General features: G+C 43.8%; 1 protein-coding gene across 1 annotated transcript in view; it reads left to right on the plus strand.

Annotated features, from left to right (window-relative positions):
* Positions 1-10,979, plus strand: part of APPL2 (adaptor protein, phosphotyrosine interacting with PH domain and leucine zipper 2) — a 67,646-nt gene extending 56,667 nt beyond the window's left edge. The window contains exons 12-21 of the mRNA XM_007948237.2: positions 1,156-1,198; positions 1,282-1,338; positions 1,436-1,524; positions 4,222-4,380; positions 4,547-4,599; positions 5,512-5,686; positions 8,016-8,052; positions 8,266-8,406; positions 9,549-9,596; positions 10,845-10,979. Of these exons, the coding sequence (XP_007946428.1) occupies positions 1,156-1,198; positions 1,282-1,338; positions 1,436-1,524; positions 4,222-4,380; positions 4,547-4,599; positions 5,512-5,686; positions 8,016-8,052; positions 8,266-8,406; positions 9,549-9,596; positions 10,845-10,979 (937 nt within the window). The remainder of the gene's footprint in view (positions 1-1,155; positions 1,199-1,281; positions 1,339-1,435; positions 1,525-4,221; positions 4,381-4,546; positions 4,600-5,511; positions 5,687-8,015; positions 8,053-8,265; positions 8,407-9,548; positions 9,597-10,844) is intronic.
* The last annotated feature ends 3,897 nt before the right edge of the window (positions 10,980-14,876 follow it).

Raw genomic sequence — 14,876 nt, forward strand, 5'->3', positions numbered from 1 at the left:
GTAATTTAGCAATAGAAATAGGTGTTTGTCAGCATAGATTATCAGAGAGGGACTGCAACTACTCCTAACCTGTTTCTAAACAATACAGTGGGGCAGGAAAAGGATTGTGGGTAAGGAAGACCCTGAGGAGCCAGTCCTTGCAGTTGAAACAGGAGATGGGACAACACAGGCTGCAGCAGTGTCATGTGTTAACAAGCTGTTCCCACAGAATCCCTTACACCTCAGGGACCCACAAGAGGTCATACTCTTCAAAGTGCCTCACAGTCCTTCACGTGGATCCCATCCCAGGGGCGCTCCTGTCACTTGGAGCAGTGGCTTCCACATTGTACTCCAACAAGTTCAGCGCCCCACAGATGCTGCAGGGTTCGCCTGAAGGAGATGAGGGCCGTCCTTCAGTCAGAGTGCTCTGCTTATGTGTGCTGTCGATGTTGGGTTCTAAGGTTTTTTTTTAACATGGAGTGTTTAGGCTGGGAGGAGGGAGTAGTGTAGGCATAGGGTTGAATGTCTCTTCTTCCAGATTGGCAGGGCAGTTTCAGACACCGTACTTCCTCCCTCGGTGATGGAAGATGACCGAGGAATGAAGATGCCTGATGCTAGGCACGGTCCCATGCAGCTACTTCCCCTCTCTGGGCTGTTTCTTCAGTTATAAAACAGGGACAGGCTCTGTGTTCCCCACCTCCATAGATGACGTGGGGAGCAGGACAGATGGGGAATCCTCTGAAAGCATGACAGCCCCCACAGGGACAGGGCAACGTTGTTTTTATCATGTGCCTTGGCCTTCTACATGCAGAGTTTCCAGTTCCTGGAAAAGAATGGAGCAGGTGCTTTGGGTTTGGCTGGAGGAGTGACTGGGCAAGCACCCTGGTTGCCTAGGATAATCTAATCGAAGTCAACAGGAATGGGTCAGACTTGGGCTAGAAGGTCTGAGTCCACCCTTCTCAATTTATAGCTGAGGAAGCTGAGGCCCAGCAACAGGAAGTGACTGGCCAGCTCTGTGTCACGAACTAGCACAGCCAGACCGGGAGCCCGTTTTCTTTCCTTCCCATCATGTGGCCTTGGCCCTTTCCCTTCGGCACCCAGATGAGTTCAGTTTATGTAGACTAAGCCTCAGTCATTAAGATCAGCAAGCTCTTACTCAGATGCATTTTATTCCAGGGGAATAACCCTCCAGGCAGAGAGCAGAAAGGAGAATGACGAGGTAACGACTTGGTTTGTTTCACTTCTTTGCTAGTGCAGTGGGTGACTTTGGGACTCACAGTGTGTTTTCAATGTCCTCCACAGTGGATATGTGCAATAAACAACATCTCCAGACAGATCTACCTGACTGACAACCCAGAGGTAACGAGCAGCTGCCTGTACCCAGCCCTTTTCTTGGTGTGCAAGGTAAGCGCCCCTCCTGGGGCTGACTGAGCATGTCTGCATTGTGGCTTTGCAGGCAGTCGCCATCAAGTTGAATCAGACAGCGCTAGAGGCCGTGACTCCCATCACAAGTTTCGGGAAAAAGCATGAGAGCATGTGCCCCAGGTAACTGCAGGGAAACGCACTTTTGTGCAGCTTTGACTGTGTAAGAATCTGACGTGAGTTATTATTTAATCCTCACAAACCACCCCGGGGCCCGTCAGCCCTCTTACAGAAACACTGCCTATGGCCAGGAAAGGTAAGTGTCTTGCCCATGCCACACAACTCGAGAGTGGCAGAGCCAGGACTCAGGCCTGCCAGACTCAGGTCCAGGGCCTATGCACTGGATCATGCCGCCACAGTCCGAACAACTAAGACCTGTAGCGAGGGCCTGCAGTCAGTTGTTCCCCTGGGTCTACATCACTGAGTTACGTTAAGAACAGAACCACGTTTTAGGTCACTGTCTTACTACTCAGGCCTGACCAGCAGGCATGCTCATATTTTTTATATGCATTTATTTTGCATTTCCACCTTTTTGCATATTTCTGCATTTTTTCATAATCGTTCCTTTTAATCACTACACTGTGCATTGTTGATTTTTCTTATTCTGTCGAATATTTGGGTTATCTCCCCTTCATTCGTTTGTCCCCATCTTCACTCCAGTGAGTATTGTCACGCAGCTTTTCTCTTGCTTTGGCTATTCTCACTTACGATATACTCCAGGGAACTCTACCTTCTGTCTTGATGGCATTTTCCATTTGCTTAAATGGCAGAGGCCATATTATTGTCATGTGAATGAAAAGCATGACTTCAAAGAGTGCATTAAAATTATGAGTGCATTGGTGCCCATCTTCAAGTAGAATGGGAGGATCCCCAGTAAATACTTCACAAGTTCTCATGTACTGACTCCAGAAGGTGACTTCCCAGGGTCTGGGTGGCATGCATTGTGGAGCCCGGGCTCACGCCCCTAGCACTGGGTTACACAGGGAGAACCAGAAGAGAAGGTCAGAAAACAGGTTGAGCCCAACTGTGAAAGACTTGGGCACCCTGCTTAGAAGTTACAGGCAGCAGAGCAGAACTATAAGTTTTGAGAAAAAGGGTATTATGCTGAGAACCTGGTTTAGAAAGATTGCTTTAAGAGGACTAGCTAGAGAACCTGGAGGAGCCACGGGAGAACGGGCCAGCTGGAAGAGCCATCAGGATGCTGCTGGAGTCGTAGCTGCATAGAGAGAACATGAGAACTGCAACAAAGGTGAAAGGACAAAGGAAAGGGGACACGTCTGAGAAGCATTTCAGTGAGAAAATACTTGAAGTTTGCACAGGGAGCGTGCTTATTAAGTCCACCTCCTAGGAAAGCACCACACAAATGGAAATAAAGATCCAGGGCTGGTGTTAATTGGTTAGCCTTCTCCAAGGGGTTTGTAACACTACTGGACTCATGGATGGGCTGGGTAGAAAGCTCACTGGCCATGGAGCTGAGTGCTCTTCTTAAACTCAGCTGTGCACCCATGAGTCAGGCACTCAGCTCTCTGGGCCCTTGTTTGCTTGGCTTTGTGAATATGGAGATGAGAAACTAGATGACCCCCAAGGTCCCCTCAGCTCACACATGCCATCATTCTAGGATGCGGTTAATTTGTGTTAGTCCTCGGAAGATGTGATTGGTTTTTAAAAAATGTGATTTTCAGGTTGGATTCAGTTATAGAGAATCATTCAGTAACTGATTTTTTTCTCCCTTGTTCTAGAATAAATAAGTCACATTCTAAGATAGGACCCCACAGAAGGGGCACAGAAGACTATCTGGGGGAAAAAAAATTAGCCAGCTTGTGGAATCTATCCTTGAGACTGGAACTGTGACAGATGTGGCCGCTAGATGGCCTCAGAGCTCGCTTGCGCGCGCGCGCGCGTGCTCTCTCTCTCTGTGTGTGTGTGTGTGTGTGTGTGTAGGGAGTTTACTGTTTTTCTTAGGGTTAACTAATTACGATTAAAATGTTCTGATGATACTGGGGAGTGGGGGAGAAAAGCAACGAAATTGTGCTTTTGGGAACAAACTGTCATTTACTTCTAAGCAAACAGTACGTGCCAAGGAATAAATATGACTTAGCCCCTGCCCGCAAAAAAGCCTGTCTCGCAGGGAGAAGTTACACACAGAAAATTCTTGGCTATTGTGCTAAGTACTGTAACGTGGTGCAGAACGCTGGGCAGCAGAGACAACCATGGGCAGCAGGGAGAGCTGAAGGTTTTTAACGCAAGGATGTGAATGATGTTTTAGACTTATTTGTAGAATGGATTGAGGGATTGGTTAAAATCATCTCCCTTATATTTTTATTTGTAAAAATCACATCAACATTCAAACTATAATTCACTATCAGAGGAGACAGGATATTGGTACCTATTGACATTGGTTTTTCTTTGATTCAGAATAATAGACATGGCTACCTCACAGTCATCACGTGAGGCATATCTCCAAACTTGGCCATTCAGCATATTTGTAAATTTGTTTGCAAAATAAAACATTTTTCATTAAAAAAATTCATATATGTATTATATATTTATATATATATATATATATAACTCACTGCCCTTGAGTTGCTTCGGGCCATAGTGACCCCTCCTTGGGTTTCCAAGGCAGTAGATTGCCCAACCTTCCTTCTGTGGAGTGGGTGGGGGGTTTGAACTGCCAGCCTTCTGGTTAGCAGTCAAATGCCTTAGGCACTACACCCCCAGAGCTCACATACATATGTACACACACACACACACGTTTCATTGTAAGGCATAAAGTTAAGAGGGATGTTTGGCTTGTTTTTCTCTTATTTTACACTCTAGTCAGAACTTGAGAAGTTCAGAGACGGAAAATGACAAGATTGTGTCCAAAGCAACAGCCCGTGTACCTGAAGCCGAGCAGCTGATTGCACCTGGAACACCGATTCAGTTTGATATTGTACTTCCGGCTACAGAATTCCTTGATCAGAACAGAGGGAGCAGGTATGGGCTAAGGTCATCTCTGGGAGAGATGAAAATAAAGTTACCTCTTCAAAGTAGAATCAACTATATTTTCTTAAAGACTGCTCCCATTCTGACTTAGAACAAATGGTGTTGGTGTCATTTTCATTGACGCTGTCCTGACCGTTTGCTCTGGCTCTTCCCCCAGGCGGACCAACCCTTTTGGGGAGACTGAGGATGCAACATTTCCAGAAGCAGAAGGTTAGTTCAGTGTCTTAGTCTGTCCTCCACAGAATCACAGGGGCTCCTGACATGAAACGTAAACTCTTGTTCTAGGGAGCCATAATTTAGAACATGATTAGTCGTCTTCTGTGAACACTCGTTCAGACCCAGACAGGAAAGGCAGGGTTGGGACAAAAACTGAAGGGAAGCTGAAAGACTGTAAGCGTGTTACCATTAGTCATGGCCACACCCTTTGCAGCTCCTGCACAGAGATGTTGCCAAATCAAACTGTAGTCATGTTTCTGCAAACATCAGTCCACAGAGAAGAACATCATCACATTCAAACGCAGTCTTGGTGAACATGAAGTAGGCCGTCTCATTTCAGAAAACCCAGAGCCCAAACACCAGCTCATTCTGGAATTTGGAGAGGACATGAATACTTATTTATATTGTTCAAGTTCAGGTTTTGTTTCTTGACTTACCCTCTTACAATGCATATAAGAACCTACTGACCATAACCTACTACTCAGTAGTACAGAATGTGAGTTCTCAGGCAGGCAGTTTAGTAACTAGAAGTGCTGGGAAGATCAGATTTTAACACAGCTTCCTGATTGGAGCCTGAGAACATCATTAGAATGAAGCTCCACTTAGTTCAATTTAAAAGTGCGACTTGAGAAGTGGCCAGATTGCCATTCTTTACAGCTGTGGGGAAAAAAATTGTGACTTTAATAGGCTTGACTCAAATCTGGCTTGCTGTACCTCTAGCTAGCTGACTTTCAAATCCTCCAAACATATTAGAGGACCACTATCTGGGTAGAAGGTCCTCCACAGCAAGCAAGCAAAACCTGGGGTCCTCGGCCTGTCCTTCAACCAGCACGTCTGACATCAGCTTGCAGGTCAGCAGCAGGCAGGAAGTCAGTGGGATCCTAAGCAGAAAATGCTCTCTTGCAGATTCACTTTTGCAACAGATGTTTATAGTTCGGTTTTTGGGATCAATGGCAGTTAAAACAGACAGTACTTGTGATGTGATTTATGAAGCCATGAGACAAGTGTTGGCTGCTCGGGCCATTCATAACATCTTCCGCACGACGGAATCCCACCTGATGGTCACCAGTCAGAGTCTGAGGTACGTGCATTCCCTTTCCTCCCCAGGCTCTTCCAGCTTCATCCGACTCCCGTCACGGCACGGTCACCCACCTGGAGGATCGTCCTCGAGTGTTTGTTCTGGTTAAATCCTGCCCCCGCCCCCTCTTCCATTTTGCTTTTATAAAATGTACAGTATAAAAGCTGCCCCCTAGAGATGACAACTGACACCTTTACAAATTCAGTGGTGAGTGAAGAGAACTGCTCATGAAGACATCACCCTACTGTAGTCACAGTGGAATCCACAGATTGCGAGACTCTGTAGAGGTTGCACAAAACACAGATGTTACCAGACAACCTCAGGTTGCCCATTTTGGTAGCAAACATAAACGGAAAATAGGATTTGCATGCTTTACGCTTCATTTTAGAAAAATTCTACAAAATACCTAAGAAAGTTATCTCAACTTGAGACAATTTTTATATTATACATTCTTAAAAAAAAATCAGTAAATTCATACCCATGTATAACTCACTGCCATCGAGTAGGATCCAACTCACAGTGACCCCCCACCTTGGGTTTCCGAGGTGGTATCGCTGTGGAAATAGATCGCCCAGTCTTCCTTCCGAGTAGTGGCTGATGAGTTTGAACCACCAGCCCTCTGGTTAGTCAGATGCCTTAGGCACTACACCACCAGAGCTCCTACCCATGTATAGATAAATAAATGAAAGTATTATTTGTACAGCTTTATACTTGGCTTAAATTTCATATACATTTTCTCATTAATTATCATAACCACCTTTTTGAAGTGGGGTTTCTCATCCCAGTTTTATAGATAAAGCAGTTAAGAAAAGTCAAGGTGACTTGCCCAAAATCACACAGTGAGTAGCCAGGTTAGAATTCAAACAGGAGGCCTCTGATGAGAAATCCCATTCCTTGTAAGTGTAACTGCACACATTTCATATTGTAATTTTTTTTTTGGTAACTGCTTTATTGAGATATAATCCAATACCACACAACTATAGTGTACAATTCAGCAGCTCCTAGCATAGTCACAACATTGTGCCACCAACACCACAGTCAATCTTACAACATTTAAAAACCAAAAACCAAACTCACTGCTGTCGAGTACAATTGACTCACAGTGACCCCTCCTTGGGTTTCTGAGGCAGTATCACTATGGAAGTAGATTGCCCAACCTTCCTTCCAAGGAGGGGCTGGTGGGTTGGGACCACCAGCCTTCTGGTAAGCAGTCATATGCCTTAGCCACTATGCTACCAGAGCTCCCTTACAACATTTACATCATCCCAAAAAGAAACCTCATACCCCATCAGCGGTCACTCCCTTTTTTCCCTCAACTCACTCAGGCCTAGGCAAGCTTGAACATTTCATATAAATTGAATTGTAACCACTTTATACAAAGAGAATAGATTCTTACTTTCACTCATAAAGTTTAATAGCCAATCAATCATAATTTAAATATACAATTAAGAAACCAATCAAAACCAAACCCACTTCCATTGAGTCAGTTCCAACTCATACAGACCCTTTAGAACAAAGTAGAATTGTCACAGGTTCCAAGGCTGTAAGTCTTTGCGGAAGTAGACTGTGTCACCTTTCTCCCATGGTGCAGTTGCTGGGTTTGAACTGCCAACCTTTTGGTTATTACCCAAATGCCTTAACCACTAGGCTACCAGAGCTCCTTATGTAATTAATACTGTAGCTTAATTATTGTGAAACAAGTTGAAATTTTTATCTGTATCTCTAAGACAGCAACAAACTATTTAATAATGCAGCTTATTTTCCCAGGTAGATCAACCTGATTATCAGATGATGTTTAAAAGAATAGGTTCTAGAATCACTTCTTGACTATTACCCCCCACACCAAGCTGATAAAAAAGTTGTGTCAAAATACCTTCACTGTTCTGTCACCCCTTCCCCAATAACAGTAAAAGAAAAACTGCTAAATTTTGAGGAATAATTTGATCTAGCACTTCAGAGCAAACGGGGTTAAGGAGCACCTGCTGAGAAGGCAGTATGTGTGCGCATCCATCCATCTCATACAGAGACTATTAAGGATTATAACGCTGCCTCTTTTGGTAAGCACAAAAATACTGTTAATTAACTCTTCTCTTCGTGATAATCTTCCCTTTGAAATGCCCTGTGCTTTAACGACACAGGCTCAACCCAGGCAGAAACCACGGAGGGAGCTCTGTGGACAGCCATGCTGAGCTCTCGCCTCACCCTCAGCCAGGCCCTGGTATCTTCATGCTCAGGGGCTGTTTGTGTGATTTCATTCAGAATGTCTACAGACTCTTCTAAGAATGTAGGTTTATCCAACATTTGTGACATAACAAATCTCTTAAAATTTCAGGTTGATAGATCCTCAGACTCAAGTAACAAGGGCCAATGTAAGTATACCCACACGTTAAAATTACTGATCCCTCCTAATATGCCTTTGTGTCCACTTTAAACATTAAAGCAAGCACTTAATAAGTATTTGCCAAATTCAGTGGCTGTCACTATAGTACACATTTGGGGGTGACTTTTTTCCATAGAGATGACCTGTTACTGAGTTCCATTTGATGCATGATATGCACCCTATCCCTTTTTCTTTCTCCCAGTTTGAACTGACCAGCGTCACACAGTTTGCTGCCCATCAAGAAAACAAGAGGCTGGTTGGCTTTGTCGTCCGTGTTCCCGAGGCCACGGGGGAAGAGTCTCTGAGCACATACATTTTTGAGAGTAACTCAGAAGGCGAAAAGGTCTTATTCCTATTAAGATGCCCTAATGTCTCATTCCAAACAGGTCACTTGTTAAAGGGGTTGTGCACTCTCCTCAGGGTATGTAGTTGACTGTTTTGCATCTCCTCATCCAGGAGTTGTTAGTACCTTCTAGGAAGGCTCTGGGGGCCCGTGGGTGGCGCAAACAGTGAAGCGCTACTAGCCGAGAGGTAGGCAGTTCAAATCCACCCAGAGACACCTGGGAAGACGGGCCTGAGATCTGCTTCCAAAAGGTCATACACAGCCTTGACTCTGCACATGTGGGGTCGCCATGAGTCGGCAACTAACAACAGAAAATCCCACTAAAAGAAAACTGACTGGGTTAAAATTTCCCCCTGGAAAAATATGTATCAACTAAAATAGAGAGTATGTGGAAGAACTTAATAGCAAAATATAATTGTTTAATAGGAATATCAAAAAATATTAAAAGGAATTCCCCCAAAACTTGTTCTTTAAAAACATTAAAGCAAGAACTGCAGCAGAGATCAGCTAGCTTCAGAGAGCAAATGAAGGAAAAAGACATCTGGGAAGTGCACCTAAGATGTTCCGCTGTTGAATATGACAGACTTGGTGACTGCATATGCTATTCAGAATTAATCAGTCCTCCTTTTAGTATCTCTTTGCCACTGTGTATCTGAACATGCAGTGGCTAAGGATGGATTACAGAGAAAGGAAAAGAAATATTTTACCAAAAGTTTTAAAGACTAGAATAACTTAGCTTTCCACCTGGAGTATAGTGCCTAAGGCTAACCAGAAGGCTGGCGGTTCAAACCCACCAGCCACTCCTTGGAAGGAAGGTTGGGCAATCTACTTCCATAGTGATACCACCTCAGAAACCCAAGGAGGGGTCACTATGAGTTGGACCCGACTCTACGGCAGTGAGTTGGGTTTTTTTGGGGGGAGTATTTTTTGTATGGCACAAACTGTCAGCAGGAGGGCCTGGACAAGTGATGGAAATACTCAGAGCCCCGTGTGCCAAGTCTCCTACAGCCAGGTCCTGAGTTCCCATACTGACGTGAGCAGACAGTGACCACACTAGATGCCAATAATCACTTTTTTTTTCTTTCTAAAATCCTTTTTCCTTTTCTGCTTTTTCCAACCATTACTTTTCTTGTCTCTTGCAGATATGTTATGCTATTAATTTGGGAAAAGAAATTATTGAGGTTCAGAAGGTAAGGTGCATTCTAGTGCTGGTTTAACAACTACTCAACAGACATCTGTACGCATACTAAGATTTCTCTCCAAAAGAAAGATGGCGCTCACTAGGCAGTGTGGCCAGGTTAGAGATTGCTCTGAGCATTAACACTGTCAGATGTTTCTGCCCGGTCTCTGCATGTGGAGCTCCTGATGAAGACTGCTGCTGTGGCTCCTGCTTGCTTTTAATCCACCTTCTTGCTCGCATGCTAGTCGGCTAGCTGCTCCTTTCTTTCAAGTTAAGATGGTAAAAACTTAAGTACCTGTATGTGCTCTAAAGCCTTGCTCCTCAGAATACGGGCAGAAGACCAGCTGCCTGGGAGCTTGGAAGAAACGAAGATGCTCAGACCCCTTGTCTCTCAGCAGCTTACAGTCTTTCTTTCATTCAATAAATTTTTGAGAGCTTAGTTTGAGTAAGAAAAACTCTGGGATTACAGCAGAGGACAAGTGAGATGCAGTCCCTGCCCTCATGGGCCTTCTAGTTTAGCGCTGTCTGGCAGAACTTCTTGCAGTGATGACAGTCTCTAGCTGCACTGTCTGATACATAGACTGAAATGTGGCTAGTGTGACTGAGCAGCTGAATTTTTAATATACATTTAAATTTAAGCATTAGCATGAACCAAGTGGCTACCACATTAGACGAGAAGACCAAGGACCAAGAGTAACATACATGAAATAAGATCATGCACTGCAAGTTAGTATTCATTGGTATAGATCAGGGGTTGGCAAATTTTTTCTGTAAAGGGCTGGATAGTAAGCCTTTAGGCTTGACAGGCCATACCATCTTTGTTACAACTACTAGTATTATAACAACAGCAGCCGTGGATAATATGTAAATGAATGGGCATGACTGTGTTCCAATAAAACTTTATTTCCAAAAACAAGTGCTGAGCCAAATGGACATAGTTTGCCAACACCCAGTGTAGGTTAAGAGAAAATAAAGAGGTTGAATGATAAAGGTTTTGTGAAGGAAGTTCCTCTGTGGACTCTTTTGGGGAAGATGATTATGATTTGGTTATATAAATGACGTTTTGGCTGAAAACTTAGTCTAGATTCTAGATGAGGTATTATTGAGTTTTTTCAGGGGAGCAAAGAGATCTACCTGAGACACACACAGACAAGCGGCATAAGGCTAGATTATGTAAGATGCTGAAAGCCAAGCCAAAGGGGTTTTAAGTGCATCTTAAGCTTTTTCTTTTTTCCTTCTTAAACTCTCATAACTTCAGGATCCAGAAGCACTGGCTCAATTAATGCTGTCCATACCACTAACCAATGATGGAAAATTTGTACTATTAAATGATCAACCAGATGACAATGATGGAAGTTCAAGTGAAAATAGAGGCGCAGAATCTGAAGCATAACTCGCACCTCTGGGGGAAGAGCATGCAGGAAGGAGCCATCTCCTTAAGGTTTCCAACTTCTCTGACACGCAGGCACACTAACCTGGTTTCAGAATGCTGACAGCCGGCTGTGGAACATACTCTCCATGCCTAGATACTGAGACTTGGGAGGGAAACAGTAAGAAATGCTTGACAACACCTTTCTGCCCATCTACAAATGTTATTTTAGGTGCTTTGTGGTAAGTCATTTTCTTAGATTGCATTGTTCAGCACTCAAAAAGAAATTTATGAAAAAAATGCATTGTTCACTTTATTTGAATGTCATCACTTTTCAGTTTTTAGTATCCTTTTTTAAAAATGACAGAAGCCTAGATTTACAATTTGATAAACACTAAATATTTCCTATTAATATAATCTATTTTTGTATTTCACTTAATGAGCTTTAAGTGCCTGTCATTCTGAACATTGTATGTTTATAAACCAGCTCGTCTCATAATTAGACCTAATACCATTAATTTGTGCAGTTAGGGGAAGAGCGTTGCTTAGAGGCCCAAGCACTAGCAGAAATGCAGGTGTAGTTTTGATAACTGTTCCAGACATCATGCAATAAATAAATCTGCAGATGAGTCCCACATAAATGTTTCATTTTCCACGGGAACCTTACTTAACCAGCACTGGGACATGTAAGGTCCTGATAGATATGACTGGTGTTAGTGGTGGCTCACTGTGGACTGGGTGCAACTCTACCAATTCCTGTTTCTTCTGAGCCAGACCCACCTCAAGGAGGGGACCAATTCATTTTAAAATTCACTTGAAGCACAGCTGGTTTGTGGGCCTTGGTAACAAGCTGTTGCCATATGACACATCTGGTTCCTGGCACCCCAGCCCACTGGAGTTACACCAGCCATTCCCTTTGACCTGTGAAGTAAGCAGCTAAGTATAAAGAGCCTGAATTGGTACAGTGGGTTTAATTGTAACCATGTTCAGCAGAATATCACTGTCTTTGTAACAGATTAACCTAGCAATACATGCTAGCAAATAAAAACTATCATTGTTTCTTTTGCTTTTTGTGGTTATTTTCCAGAACATCCCTGAAGAAAACTAAAGTCAGTGCTGTAACTTTAACAGTTTCAAAATAAAAACTAACACTAGGGCACAAGGAGAGAACAGCTTGGGTGGGGGGGAGTGTACTCCAAAAATAATGCTATTGAACATGAGTAGAATATGTAATCTGCGTGCCAAATTTTTGAAAAGTATTGCTTCTCTCCTTTAAAAATCTGGATTTTTATAAAACAACACTTAAAACCCCAGATTAAGTTAATGTTACAGGGTCCACAATGTTAGCCAGTATGACATTATAGGCCACAAAATTATTAAGTTCAATGTTCACTAATGCCTTGTTGTGTGCTATCAAGCCAATTCCAACACATAAGTGACCCTAGAGGTCAAAGTAAAACTGCCCCATAAGGCTTCCGTAAAGGCTATGGTCTGTACGGGAGCAGATCACCAAGTCCTTTCTCCTGTGGAACTGCTGGTGAGTTTGAACTGCAGAACTTCTGGTTAGCTTACAAATTTGTATATCCTGTGTCAGGTCAGTAGGTTGTCACAGGCTGCAAAAGCCACAGTCCTCTGGATTTTATTTTATTTTTTTTCCTGCTTCACATTGTTCAGGGTAGGGTAGAGAATCTTCAAGTCCTGACCAATTTCATTAAATTAGAAACGAAAATCAATTTTCTAAAACGTACTATTAAGAATAAGTGGCTGAAATAAGGTCCAAAGCATGTATATCATAAGACACACAAAGATGAAAATTCAGTACATGAAAGTTAACTGTTCATCACAAATCCACTGACCATGAAAAGGCAAAATTAACTGAAGGTACTGGCAAGCACACGTGATAATAAATCAGTATCCAGAATAGAAAAACATGCCTATAATTAGTAAAAAAAAGGAAGAAGAAAAGGGTGGGAGACCCAAAAAAGTCATGAAGGCACTTCATCGAATATACCACAGGCTCCTAACCATAGAAACCTGCTCAGTCTCCAGCAATAACCCAGGAAATGCAGTTACACTACACTGAGGTACTATTTTCTATCCAGCACACTGCCACCACTGCCAAGTCAGTCCACGCCGAGTGTTGGTGGGGAAGGGACAAGGAAGAGTCTCATCTGCTGCTGGGGGACAACAGCTGGCATGCACGTAGAACCTGGAAGTGCACCTGCCCGACCACCTAGCAGGGCCACTAGATACCTGCCCTGGAGAAGTTCCTAACACAGTTACCCAGAAACAGACAACGATGACTGCAGCAGCACTCTCCAAGGAGCCCCAATGTGTAAAATATCCCAAATGTCTCCATCAGCAGAACAGATGAAACTGCTGCGTATTTGCATAGAGGAATACTAACCCACTGCCATCAAGTCACAGCCACTCCTCAGAAGGCAGGTCGGGCAATCTACTTCCGTAGTGATACCACCTCAGAAGCCCAAGGAGGGGTAGCTATGAGTTGGGTCCGACTCGACCACACATATCAACAACAGCCATCAAGTCAATTCCAACCCAGTGACCCCCCACTGGGTTTCCAAGGTGGTAAATCTTTACAGAAGTAGACTGCCCACTCTTGCTTCCGCAGAATGGCTGGTGGGTTTGAACCGCCAACCTTCTGGTTAGCAGTCAGATGCCTTAGGCACTGTTACCAGAGCTCCTTAAAGAAATATTTAAAAAAGAGAAAAAAAAAAAAAAAAACCCTAATTACTGTAGAGTTGGTTCTGGCTCATAGCGACCCCTCCTTGGGTTTCCAAGCTGGTATCACTATAGATTGCCCAACCTTCCTTCCGAGGAGTGGCTGGTGGGTTTGAACCGCCAGCCTTCTGGTTAGCAGGCAAATGCCTTAGGCACTATACCACCAGAGCTCCCGAGGAATGAATAGAGAAGTGAAAATAATACACTATGCGCTCTAGTCGCATAGTGGTTAAAGCATTTGGCTGCTAACCAAAAAGCTGGCGGTTCGAACCCACCAACCACTGTACAAGAGAAAGATGAGGCGTTCTGCTTCTGTAAAGATTCACAGCTTTGGAAACTTCCATGAGGGCAGTGCTACTCTCTCCTATAGGATCAATTAATCAGAATTGACTCAATGGTATGAGTTTGGTTTGGTTTACAGCTGTGTGCATCAAGACGGATGAATTTTTTAAATTGTATGGAATAGAAAGTCAAACACAGTAAGGTTCCATTTGCAAACCACCACATTATCCAGGAAAATACAAAGAGATTGCAAAACTAGAGAAAAGCAAAGAAATGGTTATCACAAAATCCCACTTACTGGTTTCCTCTGGGGTGGAGAGGGGGCTGGGTGGGATACCGGAGGAGAAACAGTGGGAGTTTCTACAGAAGTGGTGATAGGCTCACTCTTAGCCTATGTGGTACTTCCCATTTTCATTCTTTGTTCTGGTTCCCTAGTGCCGCTCTGACAAGAATATACCACAAGTGGGATGGCCTTAACCAACAGGAGTTTATTCTTAAAATTTGGAGGCATTAAGTCCAAGTTCAAAGTGCCAGGCTCTAGGGGCTGGGTGAAAGCCCCTCAGCCTTGGGCTTCAGCTCTGCCTCCTGCTCCCAGCCCACTGAAGCTAGAGGGTTTTTTTCACTCAGACAGCTGCTGGCGGCTGAGAAGCCCAAGGTTGACAAAGTAAAAAGGCAGAGTCTCGACGTTACCAAACCACACGGCAGGCCATTAATTCAAGTTAATTGTAAGTCCCAAGGTTGGCAGAGCATGGCAGACTGCTGAACAACAACACAGCTACATGCAGGGTCCAAGCGTGCCATATGCCTGAGACCATTCCCAAAGCTGCTGCTTAAATACAGGAAGCAGACCACATCCCAAAAGCAGCTACTCAGCTGCTTGTGGTAGATCCCACCATG

The sequence above is a fragment of the Orycteropus afer genome, unplaced genomic scaffold (assembly GCF_000298275.1).
Source record: "Orycteropus afer afer isolate SDZICR_OR568_19922 unplaced genomic scaffold, OryAfe1.0 scaffold00209, whole genome shotgun sequence".
NCBI classification, from domain to species: domain Eukaryota; kingdom Metazoa; phylum Chordata; class Mammalia; order Tubulidentata; family Orycteropodidae; genus Orycteropus; species Orycteropus afer.